Source organism: Microcaecilia unicolor, chromosome 6 (assembly GCF_901765095.1).
Source record: "Microcaecilia unicolor chromosome 6, aMicUni1.1, whole genome shotgun sequence".
Lineage (NCBI taxonomy): Eukaryota > Metazoa > Chordata > Amphibia > Gymnophiona > Siphonopidae > Microcaecilia > Microcaecilia unicolor.
The window spans coordinates 99,146,456-99,168,835 of record NC_044036.1 but is presented as its reverse complement, the minus strand read 5'-3'; the positions used below and the strand labels follow the sequence as shown (position 1 = coordinate 99,168,835).

Here is a 22,380-nt window from a genome sequence, read left to right as displayed (position 1 = left end):
TTGGCTAAGTATCACACCTTTTTCAGCTGGAAGACATTGTTTGGTTACCTGTACAATTGTTGGAACAATATACACTTGTTTCCGGAAATAGCAAAGACCCATGATGTAGGCACCGTTGCTGAAACCCGGCCATCTCCAGTCTGTTGTTATTAATAAAGATCCTTGTTAGCACCTGTGACTCAGGTCTCTATTTCTTTGGCCAGCTCCACTCTTTAGTTTCCTTAGTCCATAGAACAACAGGTCAAAGTGTGCCAGTTCAACACAAAATCAACTAATTTACTGCAACTTGTATGTTCATGGCAGGCAGAAAGAGAGAGAGAGAGAGTGCAAAGTACACATATTGAGATCTTTAAGTCCGTCCCCATGTGCTTTATGACAAAGACCACTGGCCATTTTAGTAGTCACCCTCTGGACTGACTCCATCCTGTTTATATCTTTTTGAAGGTGTGGTCTCCAGAATTGTACACAGTACTCTAAATAAGGTATCACCAGAGACTTATACAGAGACATCACCACCTCCTTTTTCCTACAAGTCATTCCTCTCCCTATGTACCAAGCATCCTTCTAGCTTTTGCCATCGCCTTTTCTACCTTTGGCCACTTTAAGATCATCACATACGAACACACCCAAGTCCCGCTTCTCTTTCATGCACAAAAGTTCTTCACCCCCTAAATTGTACTGTTCTCTTGGGTTTTTGCAGCCCAAATGCATGACCCTGCATTTTATTCTAGCATTAAATCTTAGCGTAATCTTTTCCACTTTCTCTTTCCTGCCTTCATCATTCAAAATGGATAAGGATCTGATAAACAGGACCCTTATGGGAATTGCCTCAGATTTCGTCAAAACTTTGACATTGACTAATCTTAGACAGCTTAATCAAGCTGCTTTGTATGTCTAATCCTATGGAAAAATAAATGTAATAAAATCATTGCTTATTAATGAATTACCTATTAGCCCACACAGGAGATCCCAACAAACGTATTTCAAATAGCATCTTATTTAGATTGGAAGCCCTCTGGAGACAGGGACATACCTTGCATATCTGGCCTTGAGCTATTAGTGAAAGAGTATGAGTTAAATCAACTAATAATAAATATATCAGATGAATTCTGGGCAGCTGCAATTAAAGATGAAAAATAGAAATTGCTGTAATATTTGCAGTATTCTAAACTCTCAAATGCATTCTACAAGTTATTTCATCTGAATCCAAAAATGTTTTCTGCCACATTTATTCAAGCCAGTGACATTCCTGTCTAATCACCCAAAGAGATAACAAGATGCTTTGGGGTTTCTATGGAATTCATTTAAGATAACTGGACTTAAATTGATGTCTGATAAAAGACAGAGAGGCCCTTTTACTAAAGTGTAGCAAACTTTTACACTTACTATAAGTTAAATGTAAAATTAATGCCAGGCAAGTGCAAAGTGTAAGCTCTTTACCACATTTTCATGTATATTCACATTTAGTGCAGGTAAACTTTCCACCCCTATTTAGAAGGTGGTAAGTTTTTTTTAACTGCAATGCACAGTCTATGCCCATTGCCTGCCTAAAACTCACATGATCATGCCAGCACAACAGTGACAATGCCCATACAGTTACAGCACACACCAATGCACAAACTAAAAATGCAGTTCTATAAAGGGCATTCAGTTTAATAAGAGTATGCAAAATGTATGTATGAGTTCTATAAAGGGGGGCAGGTGGGTGTGTCCTTTACAGAATAGGGGGCAATTCTATAAGTGGGTGCCTCCACTCAGGCACCCTGATGTCGTTTGGTGATAAGGTCTATTCTATATCAGCATCTGGGCACTGGGATTCCATTATGGAATACCAGTGAAATCCTATATTGGCCTAGTGAAATCCTACATTGGCGTACCTAACATAAAACCCACAGGGTAATCAGAATAGAACAAAAAGCAGCAGAAGGAAGCAGACTGAACAAACAATGGGATAAACAAACTGATTTTATTGTTGCAGTACGTAAGACTCGACACAGCACCGTGTTTCGGCACAGAAGTGTCTGCCTCAGGAGTCTTATTTGGAAGTTTTCTGCACAAAGTAGGGCCTTTGCAGCTGCGTAAACAAATGCAAATGTGGTCTTAAAAAAAACCATTCATAAATAATTTGTGCGCTCCTCAACAGGATAGATTGTTCTGGGTTACATAGTACCGAGCAAGCGTGCTCAGTGCTGTATGCAGCTCGCCTCTGTAACGAAAGGTGCTATAAATATGGCAACTGATATTTATAGAAGAAAAGTAAACAAAAACAAGAGAAACATGAAGCTTATATGGTTCTCCAAACAACTGGCTGAAAAAATAGGAGCAAAAGAGGCTTTGTTGAAAAAATACAGAAGAGAGCAACAAGAGGATCACAGAAAAGATTACCAGATTAAACTCAAAGAAGCAAAGGGGGAAATATGGCTAGCAAAAACACAGGTGGAAGAAAAAAATGGCTAAAGATGTAAGGAGAGGTGACAAGACCTTTTTCAGATATATTGGAGAAAGTAGAAAAGATAGGAATAGAATTGTAAGACTGAAAGGTGCTGAGAATGGCTATGTGGAGAGTGATGAGGAAAACGTGAACATGCTAAACAAATACTTCTCTTTGGTGTTCATGGAAGAAAATCCTGGAGAACAACCGTGGTCTGCTGCAAAGGGGATATATGGGAATGAAGTGAATATTGCACAATTCATGGAAGAAAGCATTTATAAACAGCTTGAAAATGTCAAAGTGGACAAAACTATGGGGCTGGATGGGATTCATCCCAGGACACTGAGGGAGCTCAGAAATGTCCTGCTGGGACCTCTTAAGGATTTATTTAATAGATCTTTAGAGACGGGAGAGGTTCCGTGGGATTGGAGAGCTGATGTGGTCCCTCTTCACAAAAGCAGGGACAGGGAAGAAGTGGGAAACTACAGGCCGGTAAACCTCAAGTCATTGGTAAGAAAAATAATGGAGTCACCACTGAAGGAAAGTTGTAGTTAAGTTTCTAGACACTAACACTTACAGGATCCAAGGCAACATGGCTTTACCAAAGAAAAATCCTGCCAAACAAATCTGATTGACTTCTTTGACTGGGTGACCAAAGAACTGGATAAAGGGCATGAGTTAGATGTAATCTACTTGGATTTCAGCAAAGCCTTTGATATGGTCCCTCACAGGAGACTCATGAATACGCTGAGAGGGCTAAACTCAGGACCCAAAGTCGAGAAATGGATTGGAAATTGGTTGACTGACAGGTGACAGAGGGTGGCTGCAAATGGAATCCACTCAGCAGAAAGGAAGGTGAGCAGTGGAGTGCCTCAGGGGTTGGTGCTGGGGCTGATTCTGTTTAATATATTTGTGAGAGACATTGCTGAAGGGTCAGAAGAAAAAGTTTGCCTTTTTGCAACATAGCCAACAGAGTGGATACCCACAAATTAGAAGAATGGTCAAGAGTCTGGCAGTTAAAATTTAATGCAAATAGTGCAAAGTGATGCACTGGGGTGCAGAAAGCTGAAGGAGATGTACCAAGTAGGAGAGAGATTGATGAGCTCAGCTCAGGAGAGGGACCTTGGGGTGATAGTGGATCTCAAGGTGACAAAACAATGTGACAAGGGCAGTGGCCATGGCCAGATGGATGCTAGGCTGCATAGAGAGGGGTATAACTAGCAGAAGAAATGAGGTATTGATACTTCTGTACAGGTCATTGGTGAGGCTCCACTTGGAGTATTGTGTTCAGTTTTGGAGGCCGTATCTTGCTAATGATGTAAAAAAGACTTAATTGGTTCAAAGAAAAGCAACGAAAATGGTATGGGGTTTGTGAAGGAAGACATATGAGGAGAGACTTGAAGACCTGAACTTGTATATGCTGGAGGAAGGGAGAAACAGGGGTGATATGATACAAATATTCAAATATTTGAAAGGTATTAATCTACAAACAACCTTTTCCAGAGAGGGGAATGTGGTAGAACTAGAGGACATGAATTAAGGTTGAAGGGGAGTCGACTCAGGAATAATGTCAAGAAGTATTTTTTCACCAAGAGGGTGGTAGATACCTGGAATGCCCTCCTGAAGGAGGTGGTGAAGCTGAAAACGGTAACAGAATTAAAAACTGTGTGGGATTTCCTATGCACTGGAAATAGACTTAGTGCATAGGAAAGTCCTGTGTTAACATGCGCTAACTCCCAAATTCTATAAATGGCGCCTTAAGTTGTATGCACTAATTTGGCTGCACTGCCAAATTGCATGCACAACTTAATTCATTAACATGCCAATCAGCATCGATAATTGGTATTTAACCAATTAGCGACACTAATTGGATTTAATTGGAATTTACATGCAAACTTTCTAGGCATATTCTATAACGTGGTGTGTGTAAATTTTAATGCACGCAATTGAAAAAGAGATGTGGCCATGGGCGTGCAATGGGCGGGTTGTGGACATTTCATAAACCTATGGGGGTCTTTTACTAAAGCTTAGCTTGAGTTATCTGCAGCAGGGTCCATTTTATTCCTATGGGCCCTGCTGCAGATAACTCGAGCTAAGCTTTAGTAAAAGACCCCCTATGCACACTATTATAGAATACACCCGATCTGCGCCTAAGTTAGGCAAAGGTATTTAGGCCTGGTTTTAGGTGGCCTAAATGGATGCGCATAAAGTTTAGTCGCAAAAACAGCCACTAACCATTTTCTATAAACTACACCTAACTTTAGGCATAGTTTATAGAATCACGCTAAGCACATGGTTTTTCAGTGCTGATTTTTAAGACACCATTTGTAGAATTTAGTCTTAAGTCAATTTCGTAGCATACCCCTAGGAGTGACACAAAATTCAAGTTCAAACAGAATATAACGGGGACGCTTTAGAAAAATTATTTTCAGTAGTCTTACATCAATACAGTGCTTTACTCATAGGCATAAAAAAAACCTGCCATATCCATTTTTGCCTATTTGAATTTAAAAATAAATAGGCAAAAGTACTTAATTAAAAAAAATTACTTTGGACTAGTTTTTAAAATTGAAATCGCTGTACAATGGGTTTTTTTCTGTTTGTAACTCCTTCTTTCATTACCATGCATTATGAAACATTTCAGAAGAAACTACAGAACCAAAGTATGACGATAGACAGATCCTGTAAACACTCTCTCTCTCTCTCCCACCTACAATATTACCACAGTGTAACTGTCAGAGGCTAGCAAGCCTTTGTAGTTTCTGTTCCACTGTAATGCTTTGACTGCAAAGGGGTTAGCCTTGCAGAGTTTCCAATGCTGATATTAGATATCAGTCTCCACCCCCTCAGATAACTGTATAAACACAGCTTATCCTCAGACAGTGGCGTAGCCAAGGGTGGGCTTGCACTTTGAGCTCTGGCCCACCAGTAGCAGCACACCTATGATGTGGCTGGCAGAGATTCCCAAGCTGTCCCTCCTGCATACCTTATAAATAGCAGATCTTTGCCTGCAGGAAGCAGCGACTGATACATAATGCTCACATTGGCCCCAAAGCCTTCCCCTCTGATGTATTCCAACCTATGCAGAAACAGAAAGCTGCATCAGTGGGAAGGATGTGGGGCCAACATGAATACTGTGTATTAGTTGCTGCTTACTGCCAGTGAAAATCTGCTATTTAAAAGGTGTGCAGGATTTGAGAGACCGTATGGCATGCAAACAAGAGGAGAGACCAAATCACCTGTGGGATGGGGTGGGTTTCTTCTGCCCACCCATCTTGGGCCCAGGCCCATCCAAAATTGGGTGTCTGGTTACGCCCCTGTCCTCAGATAATTGATAAACACAGCTTATCCTCAGATAACTGATAAACATGGCCTATCGTACCAACCTGGTTATTGTGCTTAGAGTACTACCTCTGCTTAAAACATTATGGGATCAAAACAACGAATGCGCTTTTGTTTAAAGCTGCACCAACCAATTTCAACAATGAATGTTTTTATGCAGTACTTTTTATCTAAAACGTTTGACAGACAAATTGAGGGCCCTGTTTATGATGTTTTTATAGCATGATAAAAATTAGCGCGTGCTAACCGTGTAGACGCCCATTGTGGTCATCTACACGGTTAGCATGCGCTAACGCTTGGTGCATGTTAAAAACGCTAATGCCCCTCTAGTGCAGCTTAGTAAACAGGGCCCTGAATAATTAATTGTCACTTAATCCCTCTTAGAACCCCCCCCCCCCCACACACACACACACACACACATACACTAACTTAGAAAAGTCAAATCTGTGCCGTGGCAAGATCTGCTGTATCTCTGGAACATTCAGAATACAAGCCCTTTCTTGGCAATAAAGAGTTTCAATACAATAGTCCATGATTTTGTGACACCTTACCTCAACTGTTACAATCACAGCTTGTGCTGCTGATAAGATGTTGCACTGAAGGCTCTATTACCCTCATGATCCAAAGCCCCGCGCTGTTCCAAACAGCGCCTTAAAAATAGCGCCGGGACAGCGCAGGGCTTTTCTGCATCGATGATCAAAGATAATGCATGCAAATCTAAGCAGCGCTATTATCTTTGATTATCATGTTGAAGTGCGGGAGAATTGCGCCCGAGCATGCACTCAGCACAATCCTCCCGCACTTGTTTGACAGGTTTGGACTGTCAAAAGGCCAAACCTGTCAAACAGCTTGCCGAGTTCCGAACAATGAGGGCTGGAGCTCTGGTGTGTCTCCAGCCCCCCCCCCCCAAACCCCCAGAAAACGTTGTGGCCGCCGCCGGCCAAACCCTCTCCCACCCAGCGATGGGGGGGGGGGGCTGGAGGTCCGGTGGACCTCCAGTCCCCCCGACGATCCCACCCCCTCCATGTTCAGGGGCTGGACAGGGGCTGGACAGGGCTCACCATTCCTCCCCAATGATCCGCAAAGTCTAACGCCAGTTCGGAGCTGGCGTTGATTTTGCTGCGGCCAGCAACCCAATCTTTGGCACACTGGACGCTGATCATTGGGGATGAATGCATTAAGCGCTGATTAGCATGCATTTGCAAGCTAATTGCGCTAGTAGCCCTGTTTAGCATGCATTTGCATGCTACTTGCGCTAAGAGCCCTCGAATGCGTTGTTTCAGGTGCTCGAGGGCTCTGATCATGGGTCGGCAGCCAACTCCGGTGCTAGTATGGCGTTAACAGCCTCTAGCGCTGGAGTTTGCTTTTGATCATGAGGGCCTATATTGGCTCCCTGTGGAACCCAAAATGGCCCAACTTAACCTTATAACCCCACCCACATGACTCCTGCACTGATGTTGATTATATCTTAGACCATTGTCTCCCAAATTCCTTCTTGCATATCCCCTAGTCTTTTCTTTTACCATCTTCCCCGTACTTTGCCCCTCCCATCCCCTCTTACTTTTGCTTATCCTATCTTCTATGTTCAATCCACTTATTATTAAGGTCTTCTATTACCATGTTTATCTCAGTTTGTAATACTCTTCTTACAAGACATTGTAATTCTATTTGCTACGTAAGCCGCATTGAACCTGCTTTGTGTGGGAAAGCGCGGGGTACAAATGTAATAAATAAATAAAAACTTAGATGTTGATTTAATGGACTGTTTAAACTGTTGAACAGTTTCGATCTGGGTTACTTGTAGTACGTTTCAAGTATTTTGTTCCCAGGCATGCTGTTCATTCATCACAGCTGTCCTTGCTGGATCCTGCATGAAGACCTAGATTAAAGGACTCACAGAGAATTTTCTTGTAAAGAGCCCGGCACCTAGGAATGGTTTTCCCTGTGAACTAAGGGGTCCTTTTACTAAGGTGCGCTGAAAAATGGGCTTCGCTAGTGTAGGTGCATGTTTTGGACGCACGCAGATGCATTTTTCAGCACGCCTGTAAAAAAAAGGGCCTTTTTAAAATTTTTGCTGAAAATGGACGTACAGCAAGATAAAAATTGGTGCGTGTCCATTTTGGGTATGAGACCTTTACCGCCACCCACTGACTGTGCAGGAGCACAGAGCATGTTAGCACTCTGCCTGTTGGGGGGGGTCCGATGAACTTGCAGATAATATACGGCACCTTGAAAGCTTTCTGCCAATTGCCAGTCATTCTGTTTAGGCTTTCGAGTATCGACAATGATGTATTTTGAACTATGAAAGAAAGATAAAATTAAATAATTACATAAAAAGATATAATCCACAGATTTAGGTAGGTTGGGTTTTTTTGTCAATGATTATAATAGTCACAAATGGGATCCACCTATGCATTTGGTGTTGATAATTAATAACATGTGCCAGTGACAATATGAGACTTTTTCCCCCTTTATAATAATTTTTGAGTGAACATGATGTCTACTATTTGTTGAGTTTATTATTTAAGCAGTAATATTCAGCAGAGATAACCAGCTATCTTAAGCTGAATATTAGTGCTTAGCTGGTTAAGTACTATTGAACCAGCCAGGAGCTGTTCTTGGCCAGTTAAATTGCATTGAATATCAGCTGGTAGGTTCCTACCATGTGCCTTCGGGGTACCTACTGTAAAGAAAGGCACCCACTTATAGAATTACCCTCCTAGTGCTGCTAAAAATCATTACGGATTGTCCAAATAGTGCCAAGGCAGAGCATGGGCACTGTCTCTTGCTTTCTACCACCTCTATGCAAACCTGCTCGGCACATGTATTCACTGCCACTCACAACCCGGAGAATGGCACTGAATGTAACTATCAGGCTTATTTTCGAAAGTGATCGCCGGCGATCTTCCGACATAAATTGGGAGATGTCCGGCGATCTCTCAAAAGCGGCGAAATCGGTATAATCGAAAGCTGCTTTTTTGACACCATCGCCGAGCCGGCAAAAGTTCAAGGGGGCGAGTGTCGGCGGCATAGCGAAGGCGGGACATGGGCGGGCATGGGCGTGGCTACCAGATGGCCGGCTTTCAAGGATAATGGGGAAAAAAAGCTGCGTTAATCAGTATTTCGCCGGGTTTACTTGGTCCTTTTATTTTCATGGCCAAGCCTCAAAAAGGTGCCCCAACTCACCAGATGACCACCGGAGGGAATGGGGAATGACCTCCCCATACTCCCCCAGTAGTCACCAACCCCCTCCCACACTAAAAAAATAAAAATAAAAACCTTTTTTTACCAGCCTGTATGCCAGCCTCAAATGTCATATCCAGGTCCCTGACAGCAGTATGCAAGTCCCTGGAGCAGTTTTTAATGGGTGTAGTGCACTTCAGGCAGGCAGACCCAGGTCCAATCCCCCCTACCTGTTACACTTGTGGTGCTAAGTGTTGAGCCCTCCAACCCCCCCCCCAAAAACCCACTGTACCCACATGTAGGTGCCCCCCTTCACCCATAAGGGCTATAGTAATGGTGTAGAGTTGTGGGGAGTGGGGTTGGGGGGGGGGGGTTGGGGGGGCTCAGCAAACAAAGTAAGGGAGCTATGCACCTGGGAGCTATTTGTGTAATTTTGTAAAATTTTTAGAAGTGCCCCCTAGGGTGCCCGGTTGGTGTCCTGGCATGTGAGGGGGACCAGTGCACTACAAATGCTGGCTCCTCCCATGACCAAATGCCTTGGATTTCGCAGGGTTTGAGATGGCCAGCATTTTTTCTCCATTATCGCTGAAAAACAAAACCGGCATGCGATGAAACTACAGTGTAGTAAATTTAAAACAAATCAGAGAAAAATTTTCTTCACCCAACGTATAATTAAACTCTGGAATTTGTTGCTGGAGAAAGTGGTGAAGGCGGTTAGCTTAGCAGAGTTTAAAAAGGGGTTGGACGGTTTCCTAAAGGACAAGTCCATAAACCGCTACTAAATGGACTTGCGAAAAATCCACAATTCCAGGAATAACATGTATAGAATGTTTGTACGTTTGGGAAGCTTGCCAGGTGCCCTTGGCCTGGATTGGCTGCTGTCGTGGACAGGATGCTGGGCTCGATGGACCCTTGGTCTTTTCCCAGTATGGCATTACTTATGTACTTATGTAAACCCGGCAAACTCTGGCATTTGGCTGGGCCAAACCGTATTATCGAAAGAAAAGATGGCCGGCCATATTTTTCAATAATAAGGTTCCGGCCAGCTCTTGCGTCGCCGCCAAAATAGATCGCCGGCAATCTATTTCACTGGCGCCGTTCGATTATGCCCCTCAAAATGATTTAAATGCCATGACTAGTGGTTAAACAAATGCTAACCACTCAACGTGTAATTAAACTCTGGAATTCTTTGCCAGAGAATATTGTAAAAGCAGTTAGCTTAGCGGGGTTTTAAAAAGGTTTGGGTGATTTCCTAAAAAAAAGTCCATAAACCATTATTAAAATGGACTTGGGAAAATCCACTGCTTATTTCTGGAATAAGAAGCATAAAATGTACTATTTTGGGATCTTGCCAGGTTCTTGTGACCTGGATTGGCCACTGTTGGAAACAGGATACTGGGCTTGATGGACCTTCAGTCTGTCCCAGTATGGCAACACTTATGTACTGGCCTGACTGATTTTAATGCATACTTGTGTGGGCCTGTTAAATGCCATTTCATTTCTTTTCTTTATACTTTGAACTGCCTCACGTGTCTCAGAGAACTTAGTACAGAAATGTAAAAAATAAAATAAACAAACATACGTGGAGGGGCATAATCGAACGGGGTGCCCAACTTTTCCTGGGGCCGTCCTCGCAGGATGGCTCCGTGAAGGGGTGGGGAAACCCGTATTATCGAAACAAGATGGGCATCCATCTTTAGTTTCGATAATACGATCGGAGACACCCAAATCTCAACATTTAGGTTGACCTTAGAGATGGTCGTCCTTAGAGATGGTCGTCCCCAGTTTTCGGCGATAATGGAAACCGAGGTTGCCTAGCTCAGAAATGGCAAAATCCTCATGGGAGGAGCCAGCATTCATAGTGCACTAGTCCCCATGACATGTCAGGACACCAACCGGGCACCCTAGGGGGCACTGCAGTGGACTTCATAAATTGCTCCCAGGTGCATTGCTCCCTTACCTTGTGTGCTGAGCCCCCCAAACCCCTCAAAAACCCACTCCCCAGAACTGTACACCACTACCATAGCCCTAAGGGGTGAAGGGGAGCACCTACATGTGGGTACAGTGGGTTTCAGGTGGGTTTTGAAGGGCTCACATTTACCACCACAAGTGTAACAGGTAGGGGGGGATGGGTCTGGGTCCGCCTGCCTGAAGTGCACTGTACCCACTAAAACTGCTCCAGGGACCTGCATACTGCTGTCAGGGAGCTGGGTATGACATTTGAGACTGGCAAAAAAATAATTTTAAGTTTTTTTTTTTTTAGGGTGGGAGGAGGTTGGTGACCACTGGGGGAGTAAGAGGAGGTCATTCCTGATTCCCTCCTGTGGTCATCTGGTCAGTTCAGGCACCTTTTTGAGGCTTGGTCGCAAGAAAAAATGGACCAAGTAAAGTCGGCCAAGTGTTCGTTAGGGACGCCCTTCTTTTTTCAAGTTATCGGCTGAGGATGCCCATCTCTTTAAGCACGCCCCAGTCCCGCCTTTGCTAAGCTGCCAACATGCCCCAGTTAACTTTGGTCGTCCCTGCAACGGAAAGCAGTTGAGTGTGCCCAAAATTGGCTTTCGATTATGCCGATTTGGGTGACCCTGAGAGAAGGACGCCCATCTCCCAATTTGTGTTGGAAGATGGGCGCCCTTCTCTTTCGAAAATAAGCCTGATAGTCATCCCAGATTGTGAAGTAATGAACACAGGTTTGTGCTTTTTAGACTTAGTTTCCGCCCCTTTTTGCCTAGGATCTGGCTAATCTTTTCCAGGTTTGTCCAATTAATCCTGTCCATAATCCATCTGGCCTGACTCTTCCCAGTCATGCCCTCACTGTTCAAACTCAAAACTTATTGTTTGCCTATTCCTGGTTACAGTATAGAATAACAACAATAATAATAACAATAGTATATGTAAGGTCTAACTTTAGAATTGAGGATGGTCCCTTGTTTACTTTTTAGATGAGAGTGTGGACCTGAGAAATGGTGAGGGGAAAGGGACAGATTAACACTCTGCTCGCCGAACCCCTAGGGAAACTGAATCTGTTTGGTTCTTGGTCGGACCTTGAGGATTAAAACCGCATTTTAAAAAGAGAAAGATATGTGTCCCTATTAGTAAATGCAAGTGGTCGAGTACAAAGGAATTCAAAGTATAGTCTACTCCTCATTTATTCAAAATACAAAGGAATTCAAAGTACTGTCTGCTCCTTGTTTACACAAAGCTTTCTTTGTGGCTTTAATTGATATATTTCAACATAGCTGAAAATATGGGGTAGGAGTACAGTGTGAGTTTCTCAACAAGTTATTTTAAACATAAAAACAAGAAAGCAGCAGCAATCTACAGGAAGCAAACATTTTTTATTTGTTTTCAATCATTTGGCTTTTTCCCTCGATGTTTTTTAAACCTTTTTTTTTTGTTCATTTCACACATTTATATTAATAAAGAAAATTTAAAGCATCTTAAAATGTATTAAAGCATGCAAATCAACCAAGAGGCCTTTTTACTAAAGTTCGGTAAGTTTTTACACTTATTACGCATTAGGAGCAAAATTTAATGCCCAGCAGGTGCAAAGGCTGTGTGAGAATTGTTGAGTGCGCGTCCAACATTCCGTCTGCTGTTACTATACAGAGAAGCTCCCTATTGTGTATTAATGTCAAGAGCAATTAACACAGATGCACTTCACACCAGCTCTTGAGATGGCATTAAGTGCACCCATGCTTAGGGCCCCTTTTACAAAGTGGGCTTACTGCTCGCTGAAAAGGGAAGTACCACCAGGCTACCACAGTAACCTGGTGATAGTTCCCACCCCCTGCACGCATCATATCCAGTGCTACAAAAAATGTTTTATTTTTGTAGCACCGGTGTGTACCCGGCAGTAATCGGGCAGTGCTGCACGCTGCCCGGTTACCGCCGGGTTAGCGTGGAAGCCCTTACCGCCATCTCAATGGGTGGCGGTAAGTGCTCCCCCCAAAATGGCCACACAGCAAGTGCTTCACTTGCCACACAGCCATTTCCTGAAAAAAAAAAAAAGAAAGCCCTGCCTTTTACCTACGGTGGTAAAAGGAGGCTGGTGCATGTCAAAAACACACACCGATGCCAGCGCAGGCCCCCTTTTGTCGCAGCTTCATAAAAGGGGCCCTAAGTGTTTATTTGGCATCGCATGCTGACTAACTGTAATGTTCAGTCCTTACCCTGACCCATGCTCTGCCCAGTTACTCAAAGAACTGGGACCAAACAAATAATTAATAATAAAATCAACACAGTTTATTAATGTTTCCTTAGAAATGACTCGACACAACGTTGTGTTTCGGCCTGGCGGCCTGCATCAGGAGTCTTATGTCTTAAGGAAAGACTGATGGTCTAATTTTACATTTAGGTTGAAAAACAGAAGGCTTGAAATAGCAACATAAAGTTGGTCTTAAAAAAGACCGTTGTGTCAAACCGTAAGGCACTGGAATAAGCACTGATGTCGAGTCATTTCTAAGGAAACATTAATAAACTGTGTTGCTTTTACTATTAATTATTTGTTTGGTCCCAGCTCTTTGGATAAGCCTGGTTTACTTTTCCCACTTCTTTTATCTCTGTTTGCTGCCCCGTGGGATCTATTGAGTTCTCCACGTACGTGGATCCTCTTTAGCTGCCCAGTTACTGCCCCATCCTGTGATAAGATTTTTACCTCACTAGCATACAGCTGCCATTAGCACAACCACGCAACTGTTAATGTATGCTACAACCTGTGCTAACTGCTTTACACTTTGGTAAAAGTGCCCTTAATGTTTTTAAAGCACTCAAATGAACCAAAAATGAGCTAACAAAATGCACATTCCTAGAAAGTAGATGGGTACAGATGATCTTTTATAGTGCTGACAAATGTTTAAAATTGCAAATGTAAATACTGTCAGGACTTTAGTTCTGGAGGACAAGATATTCATTTACTATGAATAAGGTCTGTTGAAAAGGTCCACTTTTTATAATCATTAAGGTGCATTGATCTCAGGAAAGAAATTAAGGGGGACAGAGGGGCATAAATGAGAAGAAAACTTTTAAAAATAAGAAAGAAAAATAGAGAAGAAAATGAAAATGATGAAATGATAAAGACAAGACAAGAAACACTAAATGAGACAAAAAAAAAAGGATAGTAGATAGAATGGAGCAGTGTGTGTGGGTGGAAACATGAAAGGAGAATCCCTCAGCATGACCTTTTTTATTTTCAATTCTCTGACATCAACTATTCCTGTTCTCTTATTTTAACAGTAATATATGGGAACTTTCACACTGTGGTCATATGAAAGAAACCAAGCTGAAAGTATTCTCTGCAATTATATTTTTGGTGGCTCTCGGGTAGAAATGTGCAAACTTTACAGAAAAAAGTTTCGCTAACTAAACCAAAAAAAGTTTTTACAGTTCAGCAAACTGATCTCCATTTTTTAAAATACAATGCACATGTCACACTGCTTGCCCTTTAATTGATTTTTCCTTTGTCTATGCACACCCTAGTAAATGAATTCTATCACCTCAGGGAACCACACCTATCCCGCAATGATATTGCTTGTAAAGTAGATGAGATAGCTACTAAGGTTCAGGAAGCCCTGGGGCCCTGATTTGCCCTATCCCAGTCAATCCTCCAGAATTTGGTGACCCCAGAGCACAACATGGTGGCGGGGTACCCAAGCCTGATGGTGTAAGCTAGGCAGCTGGGATAGCTGCACTTACGGTTGAGCGCCCTTGATGTGCGGCGGGGAGCTCTGTGTACGATTGGTCAGTCTTGCTAATAACGGTGGACTGGGTTGTTACTAAGCCGGAAGGTTGATTGGCTTGGGTATACCCAGGGTTATGATGTTTGTATTTAAAATAAAGCTGCGGCCAAGTTGTGCCATGTTAAGAAAATACCTTGTGTCTTGTTATTATTTCAATATCACAAATACCCTTAGGCCCGAGGGGTCTCGGCTGCCTATGTTAAAGCAAGGCGCAGAGCCCCCACTGGGTGCATGGAGCCACCACTAACATGGCGCTGTGCCCCGACGGGCATGCGCACTAAGGCCAGCGGGGTGCAAGCGGGGCGCAGTGGGCATGTTCCTGCCTCTCTGATGCACCCCGCTGGGAAGGGTGGGGAGCAAGAGGGGTTTGAAACCACTGGGCAGAGCCCGGACGTCCTCTTCTGGCATCCGGGCATCAGCCTGCACCCAGCCCCCCTCCCGGTTAATGTGGATACGTACATGTATATATTTTGTCGCAGCTTTGGCGGGGTACCCAAGCCTGATGGTGTAAGCTAGGCAGCTGGGATAACTCCCTTGCTGTGCAGCGGGGAGCTCTGTGTACAATTGGTCAGTCTTGCTAATAATGGCGGACTGGGGCCAACCCGGCATTAACATAGCCCATCCACTTGTTCCCCCGGTGGCACGGATGCGGGTTTTTTCTTTTTTTGGCTACTTTCAGTTTGCCCTTCCCAATATGGCTGTGAGAGACAGGAAAGGATGCATCTGGGGTATGAGGTAACTGGGAGTCATTGAGGAATAACAAAGTGAATAGGCTGACCTGATTGTTCAGACTCCCCTCAAAATTTGATACTTACCCCATATATAGAGCTAGTGCTTTTGGGAAGGCTTAGGAAATATTATACTATATTATGTGATTTCTATTTTGCTTTTAACCTGATAGTGCAAAGCAGATTATAAAACTTTAAAAGAAAATCTCAGTCAGAAGGAATTTACAAAAAATGTAGAGTTTACAATCCTCGCTATTAAGATAACTAAGTCTGAATGTTAAAAGACCAAGATTGCTGATACAAGAACAAATATGTTTTAAGTACTTTAGACTAGATTCTATATATCATGCCTAAAAAGTCGGCACTGAAATGAAATACGCCTAGGCGTATTCCATAAAGTACGCCTAAATTTCTATGCGGTTTATAGAATTTGCCGAGTGACCGTCCGCGTGACTGAATTTAGTCACGTGCAGTCATGCCAAGTAAAACTTAGTGTAAATGCCAGCACCTAAATTACATGTGGACCAGGTGTATTCTATAACCACGCGGTTAGGACCTGCCCATTCCACTCCCATAGCAATGCCCCCTTTTCAATTACGTGACTTACATTATAGAATACAGTTATAAAGTTCTGCACACAAATTATAATTCGTGCCAGTGTCCATAATTGCTTAAGTGCCAATTATGAGCACTGATTGGCTTGTTAACTAATTAAGTTGCGTGCACAAGTCAAGAATACGACTGAATTTGCATGCACCACTTAAATCACACTACACAGAATCTGGGTGTTTACGGCCAAGCCGGTATTCAGCCCTACCCTAGACCTCATAAACAGATTCTGTCAGATTTCTCTTTCCAATAACTTCTGAGAGAAAATAGCATGTCAATTGTCAATTGTCTTTCCAAACTTGAGTTCAATGAGTATTTTCCTTCCCCAGAGTTTGCAATCTAATTTAACTACCTGCCCTAATGTGTTGCTGTGCATTTCTTAATGCAAACTTCATCATTGTTCTTAATTTATTTACTAAGGGGACAATTCTATAACAAGGCATCTAAAATTAGATATCTAGATGGCATGCAATAGACTCCTACATTCCTTTATAGAATACTAGGTAATTACATGCCTGACATTTAGATGTCTGCATTTACATCAGCCATAAATGCATCTAGGTTATAGAATGGCAGGGTTAGTGCATAGTTTACATTAAATATTAATGCAGGTCTATTAATATTTTACTGAACTCCTGGTCTGCTTTGTTTTTTGTCCTTTGCGGTTAGTAAATGAGGCCCTAAGTTTCTACCTGAGATAAAGGAGAGTGAAGTGATTTGAAATCTGGCTTCCCTGATTGTCAGCCCATTGCTTCAGCCATTTTGAGAAGTATGAGCTCCCCCTAAAATCACAGGTCAGGAATCTTGGGATATTGCTAGACTCATCACTCACTCTGATCCCACATATTCAAACAACCTTCAAAAATTGTCTCTATCACCTACGGCAACTACAAAATCTCTCTTCATGTATTGAAAAGCCGAATCTGACCATAGTGATCCATGCCATGATAACATCATGATTAGACTATTGTAATGCCCTGTACATTGGCCAAACCAAAAAGAGTTTGTATCAGCTCTAACTAATTCAGAATGCTACAGCATGACTGATAGAAGGCTACAAGTGGTGTGACCATATCACACCATTCCTGCAAAAGATACAGTGGCTACCAGTACCTTAAAGGGCTAAATTTAAAACTCTCTGTTTGATTTTAAAGGTCCTCAGACAAAATGAACCAGAGTACTTAAAGAATAAGTTAGCCCTTTACATACCTTTAAGATCTCTAAGGTCCTCTCAAGGATCATCACTTTCTGTACCTTCATCAAAAGAAATTGTACGATGTGATACCCCGCCAGCAAGCCTTCTCAGGAGCAGCCCCCACACTCTTGAATTTACTTCCAGAAGGGCTATGTATAAATCGAGACTACCTCTACTTCAGGAAGCAGGTGAAAGCCTGGCTCTTCTCCTAAGCCTTTAATACATAGGGTGACTAACTATACACTCATGCTGCACCTGGACTAGCTTGATACATACACTGTAACTTAGATCAGTTTCTTAGCTCTTGCTTAACTATACAACGAACTTGCCTTAAGTTTAGCTAACCATCAAATTACCCCAACTGACTCTATACCACACATCTTGTTCCCATCATAGATCTGCTCTTGGTCCTTAAGCTATATGGTAAGCTGTATTGTAGAAATTCTTTAGCATCATATCTGTTAGTTGAATGTTCTCCTGCATGCTTATTAGGCATATTATTAGTATTATACTAACATTGAATTGAATTATATCTCTGATATTTGAATTCCAGTGCTGTTAAATATGTATATTTTTGATACTGTTTCACGGTAGTTCTATTATTATTTAGTTTCAATGTACTTTTTTCAAGTTTACCTCATTTATTGTATTTATGTTTATTCTTGGTTATTTTACTATTGTTATGTTGTTATCAAAATTGTAAATTTTATGTTAAACTGTACCTGCTGTATACTGCCTTGGGTGAATCTCTTTATAAAGGCATTTAATAAATACCAATAAATAAATAAGGTGGTTAATAAATCCCAATAAATAAATAAATAGGCTATTTCTGTACAAATTCTGTGTCCTTCCCTTCAGTGTTTGATGGGTCACTGCCACCTTCCAATGACTCATGAATCTGGTATTGAGGCCAAATTTTCAGTGTGAATTCATGTTTGGAGAAACTGACAGCAATATTAAGATCGCTGAAGTGAGCCAGACCGACTACAAATTCAGCCCAGTGCATTATCACCAAAAGGGAGAAAAATCCTTGGGATACGTGGTAGGAAGTGGTCTGACCAGACCATTGGTCTCCAAGATACAGATGGTGGCCAGACCCTTTTTAGGTCTTTTTAAATAGTATGGAAGTTTTCTATCTCCTATCCCTCTGACCAGTCAGTCTCCTGACTGATCTTGTCAAGACGAATTCTCCAACACCAACATGTTGGGATGAGACTTCACCCACCTTAACAAGCATCTATGTGGATAACTGATACCAATGTCAGGGGCAGCAGACCATCTTTTTGATCATAGATGCCAAGCAAACCTATTTATGACCCCACACCCAAGTTGATGTTGTGGTAAGCAAAATATAGGTCAGGCCATGACCCCAGTGTCCCACCACATTCTACTGCCTTTGACCAATGTAAGCATTTGCTCACTCCTAAACCTGAGATGGGCATAGAGAATCTTTCTTGTTGAAGTAGGGGGAGAGTTGATTACTGTTCAAGAGTGAATTTCTTTAAAAATGTGGTAAATAAATCCCAATAAAAAATAATAAAAGGCACTCTGATGGGGAGATACAATCACTTTCAAACTTCAGATATCTTGCAAATAAAATACAGCATGCTTAACTATTGTTCTTCCTAGATACATAGTAGATAATTATGTACAACAGGTTATACAGCTCTTCTGCTCCTCATTCCTAGAGCAGAGGTTCTCAACCCAGTCTTTAGGAGGCACCTGTCCAATCACGTTTTCAGGATATCCACAATGAATATACATGAGATAAATTTGCATGCCCTGACTCTATTGTATGCTAATCTATCTCATGCTTGTTTGTTATGGGTATCCTGAAAACCTGACTAGTAGGTGTGTCCCATGAACTGGGTAAGAAATCACATTCCTAGAGGGTAAATTGATCACATGTGTCTCTTTATAAAGACCATCTAGATATTACCTGAAACAGAAAGTCTTTTTTTCCCAAGGGCTTCCTACTCATAATTAATTCTATGAGAATATCATGCTCTAAGACCACTTGAGGAATTTCACACCCTTCCCAAGAACATGTTAATAAAAATACTACTTGCCATGAGATATGATTTCTCACTTTTCCAGAACTGGATGAGATCCAGAAGTTTGTATATCTCAGTCCAAAGGTAAACAGCAGCATTTGCTCTCCACTCCTTCACTACTTTGAGGCAGATCACGGAAAACTCTGAGCAGACTTTTCTCTCCTTTTCTCTTAAACCTTTGGGAAGACCTTCACATCAGGAAAAGCACGCCTTTCAGTCCACTTGGGCAGAATTCAGGGGCTTCTACTGGCAGAAACCAAATACTGATAATGGGGTGTACAGGACTGTACTACCCTTCGACCTTTATGTTAAAGTACTGATGATCAAATTTTCTATGGCCACAACCCTATTATTGTGACCACAGAAAGCACGCAACCCCCAAATGTGCAGGCTGATGACATTATTATGGACAACCCACCCATATCAGATCCCCAAATGTATGTTTTGCAACCCCATTTGGGGTTGTGACCCAGAGTTTGAGCAGCTCTGTGTTAAATAATGTCATTAGCATTTAGTAAACAATTCATTTTGTATACAGACATGTTGGAGTTGGGCCACAGAACAATATTAGCCCAAAAAGCCAATATTTAAAAACATCCTATTTTGTATTTGAATCACAAACTATTTTCCCAGAAAGAGAAATTATTCAGTGATAGAAAGACACTGATAAGCAATCAAATCAGCAGTGAAAAGCCTCTTGTTATGCATAAAGGCAAACCTTTTATCCTTAACACGGACCATACCCCCACCTTTGATGACTACACAAATAAAAACAAATCATCACATCAGTGGCGTAGCAAGGGCGGGGTGGTGGGGGCAGTCCGCCCCGGGTGCACGCTGCTGGAGGGTGCAGAGAGCAGCCGTGCGCCTGTTGGCTCCGCTGGTTCCCTGCTCCCTCTGCCCCGGAACAGGTTACTTCCTGTTCCAGGACAGAGGGAGCAGGGAGCCAGTGGAGCTGACAGGCGCGCGGCTGCTCTCTGCACCCTCCAGCAGCCAAGAATGCACCCGGGGGGGGGGGGGGCTTGATGTGCTGGGAGAGGGGGGGTTTGTGGTGATCCGCCCCGGGTGGCAGCCAACTTAGGAACGCCACTGCATCACATCACCTGCTGGTATTTGGCACTTCTGCCATACAGATTTGAGGTCCATCACTGTAACAGCAAGAACCACCAGAACATGGACTTCTGTCAAGGAAGAGGGAACTAGTCTGGGAGTGACAGCACTCATGTTGCCGGGGGGGGGGGGGGTAGATGAGTGATGGGGTACACTTCTTAACACTCTCCTGGAGGTACACCTAGCCAGTCAGGTTTTCAAGATTAACATAATGAATATGCATGAGATGAATCTGCATATATTGGATACCTGTTGCATACATATCTATCATATACATTTTTATTGTGGAACTCCTAAAACCCTGACTGGGGTGCCTCCGGGAAAGGGTTGAGAAGTACTGGTCTTAACCACCCAATAGCCAAATCATAGGGCAAAGAACATAAGCAAACACTGAGGAAAACAGTGTAAATAAAACTGTGTAAGGAAAAAGAAAAAAACCCAAGTACTAGAGAATGATATGAGGACGGGGAACCATCACACGGGGATGGGGACAGAGCTCACGGGGATGGCATGGGGACGGGGTGGGGACAGATCCCATGGGGATGGGGTGGGAATGGGTACAGATCCCACGGGGACAGGGCAGGGATGGGGACAGAGCTCACAAGGACAGGGACAAACTTTGTCCCTATATCATTTTCTAGTTGGAAGGGTAGAGGGTAGTGGTGGGAAGGAGGGTTATTATAGCTTTTCATTGTTATTATTGTTTTCTATACTTTCATAAATACATTTAAATATAAAATCATAAGTGTTCACGGCTTCTGCAAATGAGGGCAGAGCCCATTGGGATGGAACGGGGACAGAACCTGCAGGTACGGGGCGGGGATGGAGACAGGGCCTGCGGGGATGGGGCGAGGATGGAGACAGAACCTGCAGTGATGGGGTGGGGACAGAGACAGAACCCACAGGGACAGGGCGGGGATGGGGGCAAACTTTGTCCTTGTGTCATTCTCTATCAACTACCTAAGCCCCAAAATATAAGATTGATGGAGGCAGGCTCTTAGAAGGAAAAGGGACAGAGCCCCACCCAAGTCATAGGAGGGTTTGGAATACATATTACTTGGCAGTTAAAAGACCTGTGGTAGGAATATAAGGCTAGAAAAGAAATGATAGTGTCTTAGCAAACAACAGTCATCTACTATAGAATTTAGGTAATAAAAATAAAACAAAAACAAAATGAGCTTGCAATCCTGCAGGTACAGACAAATATCAGAATATATAAGTGAAGCATGAAAGCATTCCAATGACAGTCTCACAGGGGGGGGGGGGGGGGGGGGGAACGTGAGAAACAGGGAGCGATAGATGACTGATCAGTTTTATGGTTTATAATCTTTGTTAAGTCCTGTCTGGTGGATGTCAAAATATTTTAACATTTTAACTTCAAATGTTTTACTTCCCTGGATTGTTTTAAAATGTCCTTTTTGTATTCTCACTCTAAAGTCATTGATGTAGTTCTCTGGTCTTGCAAAGTGCTTTCCCACAGAAGTGTCACCCTGGTTAGCTCTGTGGTGTCTTTGTAAGCTGATTCCTTGTCTTTAGCATCTGACCTGTCTCTCCAACATAGTATTATATATACTACACTTGAAGACAAGCATGTATGAACTTGATCTTACCACAACATCACCCTGTATTTGTTCACACCGGAGCCTGCAAAGGCCTCTCCAGTTCTATGTAAGCCACATTGAGCCTACAAATAGGTGGGAAAATGTGGGATACAAATGTAACAAATAAATAAATAAATGTCAGTGACAGTGGAGTCCTGTGATTTGTGTTGGTACAATTTTGCAGCTTGGTATATTGCAGGGGCATATGCCGTTCTCTTCTTTTTCAGCTTCTGTTGGGGAGTTCGCTTTTTCAGTAATTTTTTGCTTCAGATTAGGTGGACTGCTTTGTCACCCTCTGATCACCCATCCATCTCTCTTTTTTTCTCACCCCCACCCTGACCCCTACCTTTCCCCATGAGACTGTCATTGGAATGCTTTTATGTTTCACTTAT

At 42.7% G+C, this 22,380-nt stretch overlaps 1 protein-coding gene across 1 annotated transcript in view; it reads right to left on the bottom strand.

Moving 5' to 3' along the window:
- Positions 1-22,380, bottom strand: part of LOC115472455 — a 182,754-nt gene that overhangs the window by 82,499 nt on the left and 77,875 nt on the right. The window contains exon 3 of the mRNA XM_030206745.1: positions 7,997-8,072. Within this exon, the coding sequence (XP_030062605.1) occupies positions 7,997-8,072 (76 nt within the window). The remainder of the gene's footprint in view (positions 1-7,996; positions 8,073-22,380) is intronic.